Source organism: Silurus meridionalis, chromosome 4 (genome assembly GCF_014805685.1).
Source record: "Silurus meridionalis isolate SWU-2019-XX chromosome 4, ASM1480568v1, whole genome shotgun sequence".
Lineage (NCBI taxonomy): Eukaryota > Metazoa > Chordata > Actinopteri > Siluriformes > Siluridae > Silurus > Silurus meridionalis.
In genome coordinates, this window is record NC_060887.1 from 900,672 (window position 1) to 923,262 (window position 22,591).

Consider the following 22,591-nt stretch of genomic DNA (forward strand, 5'->3'; position numbering starts at 1 on the left):
AGGCCCACATGCATTTGGATCTGTTTGAAAATCCCTTCGTGATATCCGGCAATACCTGCAGAAATATTCAGAAACACTAAAATTTTCTGTGAATCCACCGATACTATGAGACCCCAAAATTGTCCCCTGCAATGCAAAAAACTGTCCCTTTAATGTTTTCCTCTGCCACAGTTATTCCATTGTCTTCCAGGTCTTTCAAGTCTGCAATTAGCCTTGAGAAAACTTTGTCATGTCCAAAGTGTTTGAAGTATTTTTCTCGACAAAGCATTACAAGTGACATGTGGTCTGTACTTGATCTTATATGAGGTGGTAAATTAGCCAGAGACAGATATACAGCTAGAACTTTGTGCTTGCTTTTTGCTGAACCTAATGGGTTCACCACCTCAAAAGAATCTTGATATAGAATTATTTTGAGACATGATGGGTTTTGAGAAAATAACTCATTGGTTTTGTATACCTGACCATCACTGACATCACAAAGAACATCAGTGCACGGTAAGCATTTATCCTGTGCAGCACAATTCCGCCATAAGTCAGACTCCAATAAACATCTCAAAGTGTCTTTCAACGGAACATAGTAGGCAAACCTCTGTGACCTTGTTTCATCTATTCCTAAGTATAACTTTACAGGTTCTGTGTATCTGAACATTTTTTAAAAAGCCTTTGTTCTTGAAAAATTGGTTCTCATTGGTCCTTCATGACTAATGCTAAATAGGTCAGATTCCTTCATGACATTACATATTCTACCAATGTGCTCATCTGTTAACTCGAAATCACTTTTCAGAAATGCACCCATTTCTGTTACAAGCACAATGCAGAAACACCAAAAGTTGTTTATTTATTACCAGGATTAAGTAACAATTTGTGACAAATACATAAACCTCATTCATGTTTGCTAGCTGCATGGTTCCACTGGGGGTCGCAGAAGAACCTTCTGTGTGTAAAGCAGATGTGATGACCACTACCCTATGGATCCACACAATCACCTGCACCTGCATATGTTTCCAGATTGCAACTTTCCAGTTTTGGGAGACTTTTGAGTTTTGAGTTCCCAATGTACCCACAACTTTCTGTTCTCGGTTGACAGGATTTCAAGTTATTTTCAAATACTGTAGTACATGATTAATTCATTAATATGAGGAAGATTAATCCTCATCATTGATCCTAATAGAGTGGCTAAGAGGAGCTACTCTAAATAGCTGTAGAATCAGTTTTCAGCCAACGACCCTGCTTCAGTGAAGAAAGGCCTGAGAGACATGGTGCAGTCATAAAAACCTGGAGCTTAACACGCTCAAAACAGTGGAGATGATTGTGGATTTTAGGAGAAACCCCTGCCTCCCCCACTCACCATAATGAACAGCACTATGGCAGCAGTGGAGTCATTCAGGTTCCTGGGCACCACCATCTCTCAGGGCATGTAGTGGGATCTATTGCTAAACATTAACACCTGAGAACAATGGGATATCAGTTGCGCTGGCGCAACTCCGACGACTGAGAGGTTAAAGCCATACCTACCCATCACCTCCTCATCACCACTGTTCTCTTCACCTACATGCCCATTAAATCTGCCCCAATCACCAATCTTTTATTCCTAGGAACACCTTCTACCACTCTATATAACTCACTCCAGAATTTTTCCTTCTCCTCCATCTCACAACCAACTTGTGGAGCATAAGCACTGATGTTTTGAGTTTCATCATATATGAAATATAATCAAGCTGAATTTACATGACTGAATAATTTGTATGAACCTGTTGTAGTCTACAGCACAGTCTGGAACAGGTACATCATATCATATTTTATATATATATATATATATATATATATATATATATATATATATATATATATATATATATATATATATATATATATACACATCATATTATGAATCAAGACATTTCCCACTAAAAACAACCTGTTGCCCTCTGTAGTACTGGACCCAATTCAGCACATAGATCCAGGAGCACAGCTGTAGGAATCTAAATCAGCTTATTATCCAGTCATCATCATGGGCCAAGAAATCATCATGGTCCCTGGAGACTCTTTTCTCCTTAATCTTCCATTGGTGTAATCCTCCAGCAGTGCCATCATGCAGCATTACACACGGGGGTCACCACAGCATTTATGATTTATTCCAGCTCATTATGGAAAGATAAACGGATATTTGGTCCTGTGGCATGAACATAGCAATAATAGCTACAGAAAAGCTCCTGCTTCCCTCTGTAGCGGGTATTTAAATCCCATTTAAAATCCTTTCAGTGATTCTACATTCTGTTTATATGAAGTGTTTCAACAGTTTGCATGTTAATTGGCTGTATGGTGCATTTAAGAGCATTTTAGGTGAATTTATGAATCACATCTGGCTGGAAAAGACAAGTGTCCAAATACTTTTGACCACACAGTGTGTATCAGCTGAAAAGATATACATATAATAATTTTTATTATATGAAATATTTATATTATTTATTTGATTTTATTTGTTTGGACTTTTCTTTCCTCAGCATCGCTTGATTTTCCTCCTGTAGCTCCGAGAGACGCCGTGTTCCAGGTGGAGGATGAAGACCCTCTGTCGGGATGAAGTGAACTGTACGGCCCCTGAACGGTGAGTTTCCGAGCTTTATGGATTTTATTCTCTTTAAAACACAGAGTTTATCATTTATTATTATTATAATTATTATTATTGAGAAACAAGTCACCCATAAAATCCCCAAACAGGTGGAAAGGTGATCAGGACCATCGGTACCGGAGTGAAGAGGGGAAAAGCGATGTTCCTCATTTTGTGTTTACTCCTGATCATTAGCATAAAGATCACAGACTTGCAGGAAAAGTAAATAAATTTGACAAAATTATAGACTGGTTATTTAGCTTGATAATTCTTAAATGCCATAATCTTGTAATCTTCACTTCTGCACATTACTCTTCAATGCCATAGACTTAGATCCATCCTGTACTTCTTAATGATGTCCACACATCTCTGCACTGTTACTGCCTTTATATTTATCCACTGTACATATGTTTACATATTTATCACTTGCTGTAAATATTACATATATTTATCTGCCCTTTTGCACGATAGCTACATTTTGCACTTCTAGTTAATGCCAAACGGCATTTCATTGCTGTGTACCTGTACAATGCAATTACAATAAATCTCTATCTATCTATCTATCTATCTATCTATCTATCTATCTATCTATCTATCTATCTATCTATCTATCTATCTATCTATCTATCTATCTATCTATCTATCATTTATTTCCATAAATGTTGCAGTGAGCAGAAATGGACCTTTCAGCTAATGGTGTAGGAGACCAATAAACTTATAGATACCAAGAGTTTACTTATAGTTCACTACAAATCTGATATTTAGACTGAGAAGGAAAACTATTAAAGCTAAAATAGCTAGCTGGCTAGTTAGCTAATTTTGCTAAATAATTGTATTTTCATGTTGTTTCTGTATTTTGATCTACATTTACACAGTAAATGGACACTATAGGAAATAATAAAGATGTAAAACAGGTATAAATGTGGTAGTGAAATGTGTCCTAGTGTATGACTGAGTTGTTCCTCTGTGTGCTTCAGTAACTGCTGTTAAACTGAGAGGAAAGAAAATGGCTTCAGTTCAGCAGAAATGAACTGATAAACAGTGTTAGGAAAAGACAAAGTGTTCAAATATTTACTCAAATATAAATTGTGATAACTTGTTAAAATGTTTTTAATGGTTTAATAGTGGATTTATTCAGGTTTAAACACACAAGCTGGTGGTGAAGGTAATATTAGTAGAGCCTCATTGTGGATGTGAACATTAATGACTAAACCCTTAATGACTAAATCCTTCATCCTCTTCCTCATGGCTGTGTTTTAGGAGCGTGAGCAAGAACGAGAGGCTCACAGTGTCCTGAAGTCCCAGTATGAATCTATAACCCACAACAAGGAGGCGCTACAGGCAAAAATTTTCATCTGTGTGTGCGTTCAATCAAATTCTTATTGACATTTTCTCTCTCATACACTAAACATTGTTCTAATGAGTCCTTAAAAGTGTCTTAATGTGTGTGTACATGTCAATAAAACCAACAGCTTTTTCTTGGTAAACTTCCAGGTTTTCTGGATGAAGCTGAGACGACATGATCATTTTACTTATGCTCACTGAATTTCTTGTGCTAATCCATGTGCTCAATTATCAAGTACAGATATTTAAGTGAATCAGGTTCTGCCCCACATTTAATTTAAACAAAGCACTAAAGCTGCAAGAAAATACCTCAACTTCAGTTTCTGTCAAATTCCTTTTCTTTAAGGACATCAAACATCACTGACTTTACTAAAGTGGATTTCAAGAAAGAAAATGAAGTGATTGAATTTTCTCTGTGATGAAGAGACATTAGACATGATTGTCATACAAAATCTTTATTTCCTTATATAAAAGTTGTTTAAAATAAAATTTAATATAAAATGAAGATGGTGAAACAACATGCACACTAAAGTACATGAAACGTTCGTATTTCACCATCTTCCTCTATTCCTAAATCATTTTCTATATCTTCAAGTTTCTTCAACAGATCCTCGAAGCTGTCGATATCAAACACTGGTACAGAATCCAGGATCTCTGTGCTGTTGTGGGGGTCTTCAGTATGATTCTGGTCTCCAGACTGGTTAAAAAAGCCATATTCCTCATTTAAAATGGAAAAGATGTCATTGTTGAGCAAAGTGATTTCCTCCTCGTCCTCGAGCTGAACCTCACTGCTTGTACAGTCAGACCCATAGCAGGTGCTGTAAACAGAAGTGCACAATTTTAGCTGCATATTAAAGTAAATGAGTGGCGATTATGGTGATTATTTAAGATGCAGAGTAAAACTTCATTTGCATGTCATTCTTCTGAAACTGTTCCAATGCAGTTTACTAACTCACTTGGTCTGGCAGAAAGTCGACTCAGAAACAGAAGGGAAAAGAGGAGGATCAAAGCAGAAGTCTTTAGGAGACAGCAGTTCTTGGTGGCTAAGGCCGGAGAACTGATCACTAACTTCAGGCACGAGGTCATGGACTGGTACTTCTTCTGGCATGTTCATGACTATGTGGTGGTTTGGTTGATGATCAGGTCTCCTCTGTGAGTCACTACTCTGCAAACTGCCTTTTCTCCTTCCCTTCTTTGGAAGCGGTTTATAAACCCAATCTACATGATAGAAAAGAAGAATTTAAAGAGTAAGAAGCAACATAAAAACAATAAAAGTGTCAGAATTGATGCGTTTGTTTTGGTATTTTGCCATTTGTCTATAAAGAAAGTTCACCTACCAGGAAACAACTGTTCGTGTTCCTGTTTAAGCCTCCATGATTCAGTGTAGTAGGGTTTCTTCTGTTCTTCACTCAGTTTGTTCCACGCGATCCCAAGCTGCATGCTGATCTCTGCAGAGCTGCTATTTGGATTGGACTTGGAAAAGATGGGCCGCTGTTTCCTCGCCCAAACCATGTAGGCATTCATTGGCCTTCTGATGTTGCCTTTTTTATCTCTGCACTTGGCAACGTTAAATTTATCTACAAAATAAAAAACAAACTTTAAGTTAAACAGAAATCATTATAAACTTCTAGTTACAACAGTGAACAGAACAGAGTCATGCAAAACTGCACCATTCTTAAACACACACAATGTTGTAGTACAAATATTTTATAAGTGCTGCATTACTCAGTCAGTACAAAATCATTTTATATTTCCTGCATGACAGATTGATATTTAATGTGGTTTTAGGAACTAAATGATAACTATATTTCATTGTCTCTGTACTTGTTCTCTGTACAATGACAATAAAGTTGAATAAAGTTGACAGCAGGAGAAGCAGCTGTAGCTGTTACCCGTCTTATTATCTGTCATTATTTCTCCTTCTTTCTTCTGAAAGTCGCTCTTTCTGGCTGAAAAATCTTTTTTGGTGTCTTGGAGAGTGGATTGTTCAAAACATTGACGCTTATCACTAAAAACAATTAAAAACATTTCAGCTGTTTGTTTGCGCTTCATTGCTGTGGTCAGTAAATGTTTGTGTTGAACAGCAGCACAACAAAGTTGTCATGACAATAAAAGCGCTTCCCGGCTGCCGTTTCATTGGTGCATTTACCAAGAAATATGACCAATCAGGGATGCCGATGTCACAAAAGAGGCGGGGCTTCAATTATTCAAACGCGGAAGCTGAAAACAGGTGGCGTTAAGACAAGGAAGTGATGTGATTGTAAACCCTTCACGAGTTCCTGTAGCCTCCTCTGTTGAGACACAGTAGGCTATTAAAATATTTAGAATTATATTATTTAATAGAAATCACGTGTTTGAAGTTTGGAATGTGATTTTGATAAAAATGTGGGGTTTAATTTGAGGTGTAATTAGTTTGTACTGCATGTGGTGACCTGTTGTTATGTTATACTTAAAGTGACCATTAGGGGGAGTAGAAGTGCATTGAAAATAGAGAATGAGAGAACACGTGATTAGCGCGTGTCAGATGTGTGTTATGAGCTATTAGAAAATAAATCATTCATTCATGCTACCTGGCCTCGCTTCCTTCTGTTTCCTGACAACACTGCACTTTTAACAGACTTTATTTCATTTTCCTTAGATTATTCATTATACTTACCTTCTCTGAACACAAACAGATTTTGTACTTAAACACATGGTAGTATTTATAGTCTCTGTTCATCCTTCAATTATAATCATCTACTTATTAAGACGTTTGTAAGCAAGAAATTATCATAAGAATAAAATAATCTGGTAAATTAATCACAAGGTAAATTAACTGTAATACATATTTTTTATTGAATACAATCAGGTCCAAAAATGTATTTAAAAAAGAAAAAACATTAATGAAAGATGTGATTGATTTTGATCTGCTGCCAGTCTTTTTACAAGCACTTAGTGTTTTCTCAACTGGTCCACGACTACACCATAATATATATGGGATTTTTATATCAGTATTAATATAAGAACCTAAACTCCTATAAAATCATCTCAGCAGTAATAAAATCAAGATTTGGTGATTTCTGTAAAAAGCTTGGTGTGAATGGACGTCTCTGTTCACCTGTGTACAGCAGCACATGGGGAGGACAACAAATAATGACAAGAAACAAAAAAGTGACAAACTTCATTTGACTTTTCCTCCATCACCCTTATAGCTGACATGCCATCATTATACACACACAATGAATGTAACACTGATTTGAGGTGATCCATGAAAAAAAACACTTTCTATTAGTCAGTTCTATAAATGTTAGTTTTAAGACTAACGAGGCATAAAACAATTCAAATGTTTACACGTGAGATTAACACCACTTCCACAAATACAAAGTGCCCTAGTGTAACATTTGATCAGTTATCAGCAAAAACAACTTTCTCCTTTCTGCTAAATCTTGATATTCAAATCCTTGTTTAGTCAATTATTCCCTGGTTCTCCTACAGCTGATGTTCTACTGTATACACAACACATCATCTACAGGAATCTTTGATATCCCCAGGCCTGAGGTGAGATACTGAACAGGAACGAGTGAGATGAGACTTTAAACTGTTACTCAGAGACGAGTCCATAACATCTTCTCTTCATCTTCTTCCTCTTGATCTCTTCATCTTTTACTTTCTCCTCCTGATCCCCTGGTGTTGGACAGAAATCCCTCTGTAACCTATAACATAAAGCTGTTCAAACACTATGTGCTCTGTATTTATCTCTATGTGAGGCTCATGACTGGTAGGAGACAAGCTGCTTGGAGGAGACTGAGTCCTCACAGGGGACGAGCTGCTTGGAGGAGACTGAGTTCTCACAGGGGACGAGCTGCTTGGAGGAGACTGAGTCCTCACAGGGGACGAGCTGCTTGGAAGAGACCGAGTCCTCACAGGGGACGAGCTGCTTGGAGGAGACTTAGTCCTCACAGGGGACGAGCTGCTTGGAGGAGACTGTATAATAATAATTTGAATACTATCAAATATATAATATAAAATATTTCATATAATAAAAATCAAAAGTTATATTTCAGAGTTGAATCCCAGTGAAACGCCGACTGATCCGTTGCTGCTTTTCAGCTGATACACACTGTGTGGTCAAAAGTATTTGGACAGTTGTCTTTTCCAGTCAGATGTGATTCATAAATTCACATAATTCACATGCACTTAAATGCACCATACAGCCAATTAACATGCAAACTGTGAAAACACTTCATATAAACAGAATGTAGAATCACTGAAAGCATTTTAAATTGGATTTAAATACCCGCTACAGAGGGAAGCAGGAGGTTTTCTGTAGCTATTATTGCTTTTATGTTCATGGCACAGGACCAAATATCAGTTTATTTTATCTTTCCATAATGAGCTGGAATAAATCATAAATGCTGTGGTGCCAATGAAAGATTAAGGAGAAAAAGAGTTTCCAGGAACCTTGATGATTTCCTGGCCCATGATGATGACTGGATAATAAGCTGATTTAGATTCCTACAGCTGTGCTCCTGGATCTATGTGCTGAACTGGGTCCAGTACTACAGAGGGAAACACACCAGAACCATGCCATCTCCGTCCAAATACAGGTCCTCACCACTCTGGGGTTAATTACAACAGGTTGTTTCTAGTGGGAAATGGCAGACAGGGAAATACTTTATATAAATATTATATATAATTAACTTTTTCACAAAGACCTTCTTTAGATATAATATAATTCTATTAAATCTCATGCTATAGGTCTGGTATCTGCCCCTGAGTGTCATAATGCCTGTCATTTTGGATGTTATTATTAAGGTGGGTAGTCGATACATCAGGTTTCCCTTCACTGTGGCACACTGACCTGCTGCAGCACATGATTCCTTTATCCTGACACATAGCAGTGTAGGGAACAGACTACAGGCAGCTGCAGGACGTGATGACTGGCTTCTTGGTGACTTTAACAACATGTAGAAATTGTAAACATTGTCCTGATGTAGTCTATAATATGACAGGTGACAGAGGCTTCACCCCTCAGACGCTCCTCACCTCCTTAAATGCAGATGTGGAGCTCTGGATGTCTCAGGTGGAAGACTTCTATACCACCCGGAAAATGTGTGTAAGATTATCAGGGTGTGTGGTGTTTTGCACAATGTGGCACTGAGGACCAGTTTCCCTCTCCCTCCTGACCTCCCTCCCCCTCAGCATTATGACCCCGAGCCACAGCCCCCTGCCCCACAAGAGGGATATAAACTGGTGGAAGACTCCATGAGGAGGTCATACGGCGTTTGTAAGGAAGACAAAAATCATGGTTTAACTTATCATGTGGATTTTATTTATTTAGCTTAACAGCATCCTCCAGTTGAAAAACACAGATTTAGAATCAGAATTTAAATGATGTCGAACACTTCAATAAACAAGTGATTTCATATTTTTATTGATTTTATTAATTATTATTGGACATGGAGAGGTTTAGCTTTCAGTTCCTGTCCTTGATGTCCAGATTCACTTGCCTTTTTTTTTCTCTTGTTTTTTTTTTTTTTGTTTTTTTTACTGGAATGGGTGATAGTCGTCTGACCCAGTCCGGCAAAAGAGCAGATATAGAACTGTGAGACTTCAGTGCAGACCACACCGCATCGTGAATCCTCAAATCACCACCGTGACGTCTCGATGAGAATACCATTGAGTCTGTTCCCATTGTGTGACATTTGTGACAAAGGATAGGACGACAATTCCAATCACGATGTTTCGCTGGTTCAGTTGTCCATAGAACATAGCCACAGAAGGTGATGGTGTAGTACGTTACAAAGGTGCTTTGCATGACGAATTCCGTGAACAGAAATCTGTGAGTTCTCGGAGCAACCAGCGAGCGGGCAGGAACTCCAAACGATTGGGCAAGGGTAATAGCCCTACGCACATGAAAGATACGGGTGATCAGCTGAAGTCCTGCAGGAAGATCATAGACAGAGTTCTGGATGGAATCTAGCCACATTCCATCTGGGGAGAACATGTCAGCGTGGTGCAGAATGTCCATCACCGGTCTGAGCGGGTCCGCATCAGTTTCCCAAACGAATTCGTCCTTTTCCGGAGGAAACCTGAACCATTTACGGGGTAAATGATGGCACCGTTCACCTAAAGGACAGGTGGGCTGCTCCAGGCACCACAGGCAGTGCTTTTGAAGAACAAGGAAAAAACAAGCATCGCAGGTAGGTCTAGAGGTGACAAAGTTGAAGTGATACCCCTCAGCACATGCTTCGATGTACGCACACGTGCCTTGATGCAGACGCATACCTTGCAGCAGCCACCTTTGTTCACCAGCTGCCATGTTCCTGCACACAGCATAAAATACACACAACAACAACATGATTTATATACGATATAATCAAAGAACTTTATTTATGTAAAGCAGTTTGAATTACCGTTGTAATTGACGCAGTCTCCATGCTACAATAATAATGATAGAAACAAAGTTTTTCATTGTGGGGACACTGTGTCTTTATACTGTAAGTACAATTTGACTGTATTATTTGTGTCCCCCTTCAAAAATTGTCATGAGAAAATTTATATTAATTGTATCTAATAGGTTCTATATTAAATATTAGGTCAATTTGTTGGATTAATATAAAAAGCTAAACTATAAAAGCTAAGCTTAGCTAGCCGGCTAGTTACCCATGCTAATGTCGCTAAATAATGACTTTGTACTTTTCGAGTCTTCTACTAAATAATCTACAATATTCTACCATAATTATTTAGACGACTTACCAGGTACCTGTATAAAGAAATGTTCAATAGAAGAGAATTTGTAATGTTTTTTTAGTTGCTGCTAATCGCTGCTGCTTCTTGCTGCTGTTTGTTTGTTTGGTGGTTGTCAATTTTAGTGTCTCTTTACTTACAATTGGTAAATTCACAAATAAGAAACAAAAGCACGCTTTGAATTATATAGACGCGTCACACTGTGACATCACACCTAGATGCCCCGCCCTCTGCCTGTGACATCATCATGTCACTCACTTTCTTTCTCTCATTCTCTTTATCTCTCTCTCTCTCACACACACACACACACACACACACACACACACACACACACACACTGCGCATGTACAGATTACAGAGGGAAGATTACACACAATCCGGAAGTTGACCCGAGTGACTATATGAATGTTGTAGAATCATAAATGACCAGATGAAGCTGACTGAGGTGAACCCCTGAAACTAACCCAGGAACAGAGTAGAAACATTCTGACCACCCATGGGCGTAAATCCTGAATCCCCAAAAAATATAAAAAAATCACACTCTCTATTATATGTATTCTCTATTATATGAAAAATATATGTATGTATACCTAAAATAATTGTTTAAGTAAAAAAAAAAACTACGCAAAAATGCATTTAGAAACAGTTGAGTTCCCCACTCTCCTTCCTCACAGTGGTTTGACCCACTGCCTGCTTTCCCAGTTCATCTCACCTTCTCTACACACACGAGTCAGGTGTGTGTCTGCGCCTCAATTAATGTTCAACTCCATTAACTAAAGGATTTTATTCACCTTAAATAAAGCGATTCTCTTTAATGTAGTTGATGCAGACTCATTCATAAATTAGTTGCGGCAAAAATGCTGATTTCGGATGTAATTTTCCATGAATCTGCTCTATTAGAGATTAAAATATCACTTATCTAGTGAACGTTAGCTTGTTTACAATAGCTTGTAGCATAGTGCACTGACACTAACACACCAAAGCTGTTTCACATGCAGTGTTTTATTTGGGACGACTTGGTATAATGTTAACATTAACACACAATTAGCATATTGTTTATCTGTGCATTTACTAAATGATCACTGTGCTACAGTCGAACTGACCACACTGTATTTTTATAATCAGTTTCTATTCTGTTCTTAAATGTCTTCATTTGTAAATAAAATGTTAAACCCTTTTTTAATTCCTTGTTTTTATTGTTCTGGTTATTTTTTTTATTTATTATATTTTTACTTTATTTATGTAAAGCAGTTTGAATTACCATTGTAACTGACGCAGTCTCCATGCTACAATAATAATGATAGAAACAAAGTTTTTCACTGTTGGGACACCGTGTCTTTATACTGTAAGTACAGTTTGACTGTATTATTTGTGTCCCCCTTCAAAAATTGCTCATGAGAAATTTTATATTCATTGTCCCCCCCCCTACTGTTAAATGAAATTTACGTCCATGGCCGTACCCCTACATGCACTGTGTTTTCTTCATGTAAACAATGAGTCACGCCTCAAAAAAGGTTAAAAACCACTGCCTTATGGGTAATAAAAGACCAATAATCAGAATCTCAGGTCTACATTCCTTACTATTGAAGTAAACAGGACCAATACAGAACAGTTCATCAGACAGGAAGTCACTTATAGTTACTCAAGTACAGTAACAAAGTACATTTACTCAAACACTTTACATCACACACACACACACACACACACACACACACACACACACACACACACACACACACACACACACACACACACACACACACACATTCTTGTGACTTTCACCAACTTTTCAAATGATTAAATCAGAACACTGATACACACATGTGCACACAGTATTAAACTGTGCTTTTCAGTAGACTACTATTTAAGGACATCAAACATCACTGACTTTACTAAACTGGATTTCAAGAAAAAAAATGCCATCATTGAATGCTCTCTGTGATGAAGAGACATTAGACATGACTGAAATTCAAAATCTTTATTTATTCAATAGTGTTTATTGTGTCTCGCTGTAGTAAAAGTGTTCAGACTCTCTGTTTCTCTTGTCGTCTTCTTTTTTTTCTATTTCTCGATTTCTTTTGAATGTTTTCTTGTCTCAGCTGAGCAACAATTTCCTCCCATCGCTCTCGGACTCTCATATAATGATCTGTTTTATTCTCTGAAGTCTTCTTTTCTTCCTCACAGAGATTCTGGGTGTCCTGGAGCCCCCTGTTGGTCTGAAGCTGTAAGTTGTTCCTCTTCTCTATGTCAAGTTTAGTTTTCTCTCTTTCATCCTCTTGTTTTTCCTCAAAATCCAACGTGGGCTCAAATTGAGCAACACGTTCCTCCAGTCGCTCTTTCGCTCTGATCAAATGATCTCTCTCCTGCTCTGCACTATTTTTTACTTTCTCACAGTGATTCTGAGTATCCTGGAGCTCCATGGAGGTCTGTTCCAAATTTACCTCAAGCTGAGCAACATGTTCCTCCAGTCGTTTTTGTTCTCTCGTCCAGCTCTCTCTCTCACATTCTACCGTTTTCTCCAGTTCCTCATAGATTTTCAGGGAAGACTGGAGCTCCTTGGTCGTCTGTTTCAAAGTGACCTCAAGCTGAGCAACACGTTCCTCCAGTTGTTTTTGTTCTCTCGTCCAGCTCTGGCTTCTCTCAGTTATATCCTGTTCCTGCTGCTTTCGCTCAGAAGCCAAAGTAGCCTCCAGCTTTTGCACCGTCTGTAGCAGAATGGCTTTCTCTTCTTTCTCTTCTGTTATCTTCTCTATCATTAGAAGAAAATGCATCAAGTCTTTCACTACTTTCTCCATGTGTTCCAGCTTCTCCTTCATTTCAGCAATCTGCTTAGTTTTCTTCGTTCTTCTGGTTTGAAAAATCTCTCTTAACCTTCTGAAGAGCTCCATGTTTATGCCTCTTTACTTACACACAAAAACCTTGGAAATGAGAGAAAACAGGCGTTCCCAATTATAGACGTTGCCTTACTGTGACGTCACAGATGCCCGCCCTCCGTCTGTGGACGTAACCCGGTCTCTCTTAACCTGACACTATGCGCATGCGCACATTACAGAGGTAAAGAGCGGATAAAAAAACGTCTTCACAGCTTTTCTGTTGTTCCTGAGAGAAGAGTGATATTACAGTCATAAATAAGATAAAAACGGCTGTAAACTGTGTATAAAGCGAGTGAATCCGAGTTGAGAACCGGAAGTTGACCGGAGTGACTCTATGAATGTTGCAGAATCATAAATGACCAGTAGGTGGCAGTGTGATGTGTATTAGAGCTCACTGTCACAGCAGGTAATTAGAAGTAGTGGAGCTCTAATGACGTCATTAATAGCGAGGACAAGACACACAGCAGTTTGGGATTCTTTTATTGACTTTATTGATTAATTGATTTGGAGTATGATTGTGTTTCTGATCAAAGTAAGTTCATGTGTATGGAGTAAAACAACCTGTACATTTCTCACTTCCAGACAGTATTATGAGATGTTCATCTGCTGGAAGTTCATGTTTAATGCTGCATGTTTTATAGGATTTATGAGCTGGAATAAATGTTTTACTTTTAAATGTTTTCTTTTAACCAACTGGTGCATTTTTATCTTTATGCTTCAGATGAGTTTTATAAAAAAACACATTTTTACTACTTATTAAAAAATAAAACGTCATTCTGAGTGAAACCAATTGTTTATTAAATGCATTATTCACTAAATAAACATCAATGAAAACTGGATGATTTGTTTTTATTGAATGTAAAAATATTAATTTGAGGATAATTGAACTTAATGAATGGAATAGTTTTGGATTAAATGAAGACTTTACTGAACTAAACAGCACTGAATTCTCCTTTAAATGAACTTAAGTTTACTGAACTAAATACTGTTACTTATATGAAAATAAACCCGGTTTCTTGAACCCTGTTCGGTTTCAGCCCCACTTTTGGGCCTCACAGCTGAAAATGACCTTCCTGACTTTCACTGGTAAAAGTTCCTGACAACAGTGTGCTACATACACAATTTACATCTCTTTTAAAAGAACACACTTTGGGCTTTACATCATCCAAAGATGCTGAAGTTCCTTAGAAAAAAATGTGTACGTCATAAAACATTATTTTTTATTATTATTTATAAATACATGAATTAATTCCTGAAGCAATCCAGAATAGTGACGGGTTAAAAGTCACATGTGTAATGAGTTTATATTTCCACTTTGAATAAAATACAATAAAAAGGAGATTCCTATAAACATTATTCTGAGACTGTGTGTAGTCCTTTTCTCCCTCCGTCTGTTTGAGGAAAAGCAGCCTGATAACCAAATGTACTGGGAATAATAACATTCACACAATAAGCATAAGACTGGTATTTGAACATTAGAAAAACAGTAGAAGAAGAAAGTAATGAACATAAAAGTAGCACAATGCTTCCTTCAGTGCCTCTGTGAATGATGGAGCACATCTGGAGCTTCCTTTTATCCTTCCATTCTACAAACAGCACATCCTCTTCTCTCAGCCAGTGATGAGGCCTCGAGGAGCTTTTTTCAGAAGCTTGTTGGTGATGGTTTGAGGGTTTGTGGACTGAAATTTCCCACATGCTCAGATATTTTTTTTTTTTTAGGAGATCTCTAAACAGTGCTGGACTTGTGTAGAAGTCGTCAACAAACAGTTTGTAGCCCGTTCCCAACATCTTCTCATCAACAAGTGCTATGACAGATGGTCTACAGACTGGCTGGGTTGTAAAATCCTGATTCCACCTCTCTTCAGGTGTGTTGGGGGATACAACCAGTGAAGACTGGGATTTTCTGTCTCTCACTCTTACTGGTAGAGCTGAAACAGGTGCTGAGTTTGGAGACTGCTGGAACCCCTTTTCTGGAATTGTTTATTTAGTTATAATTTTTCCTATAAAACTTCATTATAATGAAAGTAATATCTAATAATGTTTTAGTAGTAACAATAACAACAATAATAATAATAAATCTAATAATAATGTTAGCAACAGTGTAACAATAACTCAAAAAAGTCAGTTCTCTGGTTTTGGTTCAATTGAGTCCGAATCAAAAGATTCACTGGAAAATGACTCGATTCCACAGTTCTAGAAAAATCTGTAACATAAAACATTCTGTTTTCTGTCTCACTCAAGAAAAAGAAACTTTTGTTCTGTTTGTGCAAAACCAGCAGGTGGTCAGAAAGTTCCTTCTCTGTTCCTGGGTTAGTTTGAGGGGTTCACCTCAGTCAGCTTCGTCTCCGTGGTTTGGCTCGTCATCTTACATCATCGTCTCATTGTAATAAACGGTGTTCCAGCATGAAAAAACCCCTGACCTGCATATATACAGACAATAATCAGTTCCCAAACATCTCAACATTCACTGTTTCTAGTTCAATAACAGAACAAATAGCATTCGTACAGTTCAGAGTCTGATTTGAGGTTTGATCAAGTTTATATTTTATTCTAACAATATGTTTGATTGAGTTCTTGCATGTAGATGATACTTTTAATAAATTTAATACTAACTTCATGCAGTTTCTTAACATAAAGACTGTATTTTATAAAAGGTTTTTGACAAAACAAATTGTTTAAATGTTATTAAATCTGTACTCGTTATTTCTACATTATTTATTACATTAATTTTAATCAGCTTCATTTAACTTCTGTTTCATTTATTTATATCACAAAAATTCAGCTTAAAAATCAAACATAAACTCCCTGTATGTAAAACACAAACAGTTTAATATTATTAGGAAAATATGTTGCTTTGTAAAGATCAACATCACATATAACTAGACAACAAAACACCATTAATAATATTTGTACAGAATTAAGTAAAAAGAAAGTCCTGACAGGGCCACTAGAGGGCAGTGTGAGACTGACATCTGACAACCAACTGCAGTTCCATCACCTGCTGTATGAACCTGAACAGAATCCACATTGTATTTCTAGTTGGAGATGCTGAGATTCTCTTTTTATTGAAATCTTTTTATTAAAACAGCAGGATGAGTTACTAAAGCTGAGCTTTTTCTCTCATTGAGACGTGAATTCTGTAGAACTGCTACTGCAATTTTACATGAGATGCAATAAAATCGTCCACCGACAGAACCTACAGAAACCAAACGTGACTTCCTGTAACTCAGCGTAACTTCATGAAAGTCTCATGTTAGGAGGAACTGCTACAGTTTAGAGCCTGATTTGAGGTCAGAGCAAGTTGAGTTGTAACATGTAAATAGAACATTTAATAAATTTAGTACCATTCATGTTCTCAGCATAAATAGTGAATGAACCACATCTGACTGAAAGACCATTGTCCAAATACTTTTGATCACACTGTGTATCAACTGAAAACAGCAAGGATCATTGTTTACACTGAGGTTCATCTTTAAATGAGTTAAGCAACAGCAATGTGTGTCTAATTATACACTGTATGGGTGGTGATAAAACATGTAAAGAGTTCAAACAGTTGTTAAAACATTTGATTACAGTAGACTGATTAAAACATGATGTGATATTTCCTAGATCTAGTGAGGACTCTTGCTGCATTCTGAACTAACTGAAGCTTATTTATGCACTTACTCACACACCCAGACAGTAAAGCGTTACAGTAGTCTAATCTACAAGTAACAAAAGCATCAACTAGTTTTTCTGCATCCTGTAACGACATCATATTTCTAATTTTAGCAATATTTCTAAGGTGAAAATGATCCTGGTGATATTATTCACGTGAGTCTTAAAGGAAAGACTCGGGTCAATAATCACACCAAGATCTTTAACTTCTGTGAAACAGAAACACCATCCAGAGATGCTACGTCAGAAAGGTTGCTTTAGCTGCATGTGGTCCTACACTGTAAAAATTATTTGTTCAACTTCAGTCAAGTGTTTTGCATTGACTCAGTTAAGTTTAGCACATTAGGTGTTAAGTTCACTCAACTTTTATTCATTTGTTGAAATGATTGAGCCACTGTTCTGAATCAATTAATGAGCATTTCAAATCTTTAGTTAAAGCAACTGAAAAACCTATTGGTAAAACATCATGTTTCATGTTTTCACAACAATAGATCTAGTCTAATTCACATAAAATAGTCATTTTTCCTCAACATAACTGTGAGTTTACTGGACTTTGGTTTGACAAGTAGTTCTGGAAATCTAACCAGATTTTTTTATGAAATCAACACAACTGCAAAATTCAAACTCTCAGCATTAATTTTTTAAACAGATACACTGCATCCAAAAACATAGAAATGAAGAATTCTTTTACAAAGATATAAAAACACTAGACAAGAAAATCCTTCACATATACACAGCTCACACAAACAGGAGCAAACTTCTGCATGCACAGACCCACATCCTCGAGCCAAAATACTACAAATAACTCTCCTTGTCATCAGATATATTCATTACAAGAACAAGTGTACATGAATAATTCAATAATGTTAACTTTACATTCAACTGTTCAAAAACTGTCTTCAATTTCCAATCATAGTAAAAACAAGGAAAGAGAAAGCAGTACAAGCGAACAAGAAAACAGTCAGTTTAAAAAGATTTCAAGAATCCCAATTTCACTTCCTGTTCTGACATTTTACAGATTTAAATGATGTATGTTTTTATCTGTACAATTAATAAAAACAGTAATTTTAACACTCATCAATCAAATACAAATATCAACAGAATCTGAATCAATGACAGTTTGGACTTTAAAACCTCTATGTATTATGTAACAGAGATATCTACTAAAGTTAGCATGCTAAGCTAGCCCGGTCCATCCTCAGAGAGAGAGAGAGAGAGAGAGACCAGAGGCGGAGCATCTCTTTTACGTCACAGTAGGACTCTATGCAAGTCAGAATGCGTTGTTCTCTCATTTCCATTTGTGCAGTAGAGTAAACATGGAGCTCTTCAGAAGGTTTAGAGAAATTTTCAAACCAGAAGAAAAGAAAACTAAGCAGATTGCTGAAATGAAGGAGAAGCTGGAACAAATAGTAAGTAGTAAAAGACTTGGATGCATTTTCTAATCAAGGATAGAAGACAGAGAAGAAAAGCCATTCTGATACAGGCGGTGCAAGCTGGAGGCTACTTTGGCTTCTGGCTTAGCAGGAACAGGACATAACTGAGAGAAGCCAGAGCTGGCGAGAGAACAAAACAACTGAGGAACATGTTGCTCAGCTTGAGGATTTGGAACAAACCATAAAAATAGTCTTCTCTTGAAATGAGAAACTGGAGAAAACTGTAGAATGAGAGAGCTGGACAAGAACAAAAGTGGAGGAACATGTTGCTCAGCTTGAGGTCACTTTGGAACAGACCACCATGGAGCTCCAGTCTTCCTAAATCCATGAGAAACTGGAAAACTAGAATGTAAGAGAAGCTGGGCGAGAGAACAAAACAACTGAGGAACATGTTGCTCAGCTTGAGGTCACTTTGACGGACAACCAAGTTCCAGTCTTCTGGAAATCCATGAGGAACTGGAGAAAACTGTAAAATGTGAGCAGAGAGCTGATCAGAGAACAAAAGAAAGTGGAGGAACATGTTGCTCAGCTTGAGGTCACTTTGGAACAGACCACCATGGAGCTCCAGGATACTCAGAATCACTGAAAAGTAAAAATAGTGCAGAGCAGGAGAGAATCATTTGATCAGAGACAAGAGCACTGGAGGACATGTTGCTAGTTGGATGCCACTGGTCTGTGCCACAAAAGACTTCAGATAAAACAGATCATTATATGAGAGTCCGAGGCGATGGGAGAAATTGTTGCTCAGCTGAGACAAGAAAACATTCAAAAGAAACGAGAAATAGAAAAAGAAAGACAAACAGTCTGAACATGCCTTTTTCCTCTTTCTGTTTCTCTTATGGCTATTTATGATAGTTTTACACTTATAGTCAATAGTATAAAGCTGAGTGTAAAGCTATTGTATCTTGTAGATCGTCTTCTTTTGATCATTTTTTATTTCTGTCTTGTCAAAAATACTGATTTTAATCTTTCACTACAGAGACACAATAAACACTATTAACAACCATTATTTTTGTCTTCCTTACAAATGTATGACCTCCTCATGGATTCTTCCACTTAGTTTATATCCTCTTGTGGGGCAGGGGCTGTGTCGGGGTCATAATGCTGAGGGGAGGGAGGTCAGGAGGAGAGGGAAACTCAGTGCCACATTGTGCAAAACACCACACACCCTGATAATCTTACACTTTTGTGGTATAAAATCTTCCACCTGAGACATCCAGAGCTCCACATCTGCATTTAAGGAGGTGATCTGAGGGTGAAATCTGTCACCTGTCATATTATAGACTACATCAGGACAATGTTTACAATTTCTACATGTTGTTAAAGTCACCAAGAAGCCAGTCATCACATCCTGCAGCTGCCTGTAGTCTGTTCCCTACACTGCTATGTGTCAGGATAAAGGAATCATGTGCTGAAGCAGGTCAGTGTGCCACAGTGAAGGAAACCTGATGTATCGACTATATATTAACATCCAAAATGACAGGCATTATGACACTCAAAGATACCAGACCTATAGCATGATTTAATAGAATTACATTATATCAAGGTCAAAAAAAAATTATATATAATATTTATATAGTACCCTGTCTGCCATTTCCCACTAGAAACAACCTGTTGTCATTAACCCAGAGTGGTGAGGACCTGTATTTCAGGGTGCATGGTTCTGGTGTGTTTCCCTCTGTAGTACTGGACCCAATTCAGCACATAGATCCAGGAGCACAGCTGTAGGAATCTAAATCAGCTTATCCAGTCATCATCATGGGCCAAGAAATCTTCATGGTCCCTGGAGATTTTCTCTTAATCTTCCATTGGCACTGCAGCATTTATGATTTTTCCAGCTCATTATGGAAAGATAAAATAAACTGATATTTGGTCCTGTCGTGAACAAAATAATAGCTGAAAAGCTCCTGCTTCCCTAATTTTAAATTCATTCTACATTTATATGAAGTGTTTTATAAGTGTTTGCATGTTAACTGGCTGTATGCATTTAAATGTGAATTATGTGATTATGACCACATCTGGCTGTAAAGACAAGTGTCCAAAATGTGACCACACAGTGTATCAGCTGAAAAGCAACGGATCAGTCGGTCCACCAAGTTCAACTCTGAAATATTACTTTGAATTGAAATATTTGATATTTGATATTATTCAAATTATTATACAGTCTCCTCAACAGCTGCTGTGAGGACTCGGTCTCCTCCAAGCAGCTCGTCACCTGTGAGGACTCGGTCTCCTCCAAGCAGCTCGTCACCTGTGAGGGTCGGTCTCCTCCAAGCATCGTCCCCTTTGAGACTCAGTCTCCTCCAAGCAGCTCGTCTCCTACCAGTCATGAGCTTCACATAGAGATAAATACAGCACATAGTGTTTGAACAGCTTTATGTTATAGGTTACAGAAGGATACTGTCCAATCCAGGATCAGGAGGAGAAGGTAAAGATAGATCAGAGGGGAAGATGAAGAAGATGTTATGAACTCGTCTGACAGTTTAAAGTCTCATCTCACTCCTGCAGTATCTCCTCAGGTCTGGGGATATCAAAGATTCCTGTAGATGATGTGTTGTGACAGTGAACATCAGCTGTAAGAACCAGGAATAATTGACTAAACAAGGATTTGAATATTAAGATTTGAGGAAGTTGTTTTAACTGATCAAATGTTACACTAGGGCACTTTGTATTTGTGGAAGTGGTCTTAGTCTCACAAACAATTGTTTTTTATGCCTGGTCTTAAAACTAACATTTATAGAACTGACTAATAGAAAGTGTTTTTTCATGGATCACCTCAAATCAGTGTTACATTCATTTATAATGATGGCATGTCAGCTATAAGGGTGATGAAGGAAAAGTCAAATCAAAGGAAGTTTGTCACTTTTTATTTCTTGTCATTATTTGTTGTCCTCCCATGTGCTGCTGTACACAGGTGAACAGATTATAGGGTTTGTTTCTTATTTAATATTAAACACATATTATGTGTAGTCATGGGTTGAGAAAATAGTGCTTGTAAAAGACTGGCAGATCAAAATCAATCACATCTTTCATTAATCTTTTTCTTTTTAAATAAATTTTTGGACAGAGAGGTAGCATGAATGAATGATTTCTTTTAGCTCATCACACACGCTATAATCAAGTTCTCATTCTCTATGCTTCTCTGGTCACTTTAAGTATAACATCAACAGGTCACATGCAGTACAAACGAATTACACCTCAAATTAAACCCCACAATTTTTATCAAAATCACATTCCAAACTGCAAACACGTGTTTTCTATTAAATAATATAATTCTAAATATTTTAATACCCTACTGTGTCTAAACAGACACACACACACACACACACACACACACCACCGTTTCAGCCAGGCATTTTAATAATTGAAGCCCGCCTTTTTGTGACATCAGTATCTCTGATAGCGCCTGGACGCGCTTTTATTGTCATGACAACTTTGTTGTGCTGCAGTTCAACAACACCCACCACAGCAATGAAACAAACAGCTGAAATGTTTTTAATTGTTTTTAGTGATAAGCGTCAATGTTTTGAACTCTCTCAAGACTTTCAGCCAGAAAGAGCGACTTTTGATCATACGTTCATACATACAAGTGGCCGTACTGCGACGTCACACAAAGATCATTTCTTCTCTCTCTCTCTTACACACACACTGTGCATGAATTTACAGAGGTATCTGAATAAAATATCATGGCGTCTTCACAACTTACGACTCAAAATAAATCAATATCCCTGAGAATGGGGTTCTTCTCTAGTTTCTCCAACAGTACACACATTAAACTGAAACATGCTGCTGAACAAGTGATCATCACTGAGCATGCGCATACCTGCCGATTCGAGCAGCACACATACTGCTGTTCTCGAGTCACCAGTACTGTATCAAGAACCGTTTCTTTCAGACCGTGACATTCTCATACCAGATTGTTGACACTGAGCATGTGACCTACTAAA

At 37.5% G+C, this 22,591-nt stretch overlaps 2 protein-coding genes across 3 annotated transcripts in view; one reads left to right on the forward strand and one right to left on the reverse strand.

The window, feature by feature from the left end:
• LOC124384485 (polyadenylate-binding protein 1-A-like) overlaps positions 1 to 3,905 on the forward strand; it is a 5,707-nt gene extending 1,802 nt beyond the window's left edge. The window contains exon 4 of the mRNA XM_046847392.1: positions 3,869 to 3,905. Within this exon, the coding sequence (XP_046703348.1) occupies positions 3,869 to 3,905 (37 nt within the window). The remainder of the gene's footprint in view (positions 1 to 3,868) is intronic.
• Positions 1 to 22,591, reverse strand: part of LOC124384638 (eukaryotic translation initiation factor 4 gamma 3-like) — a 1,295,064-nt gene that overhangs the window by 537,748 nt on the left and 734,725 nt on the right. The window lies entirely within an intron of this gene.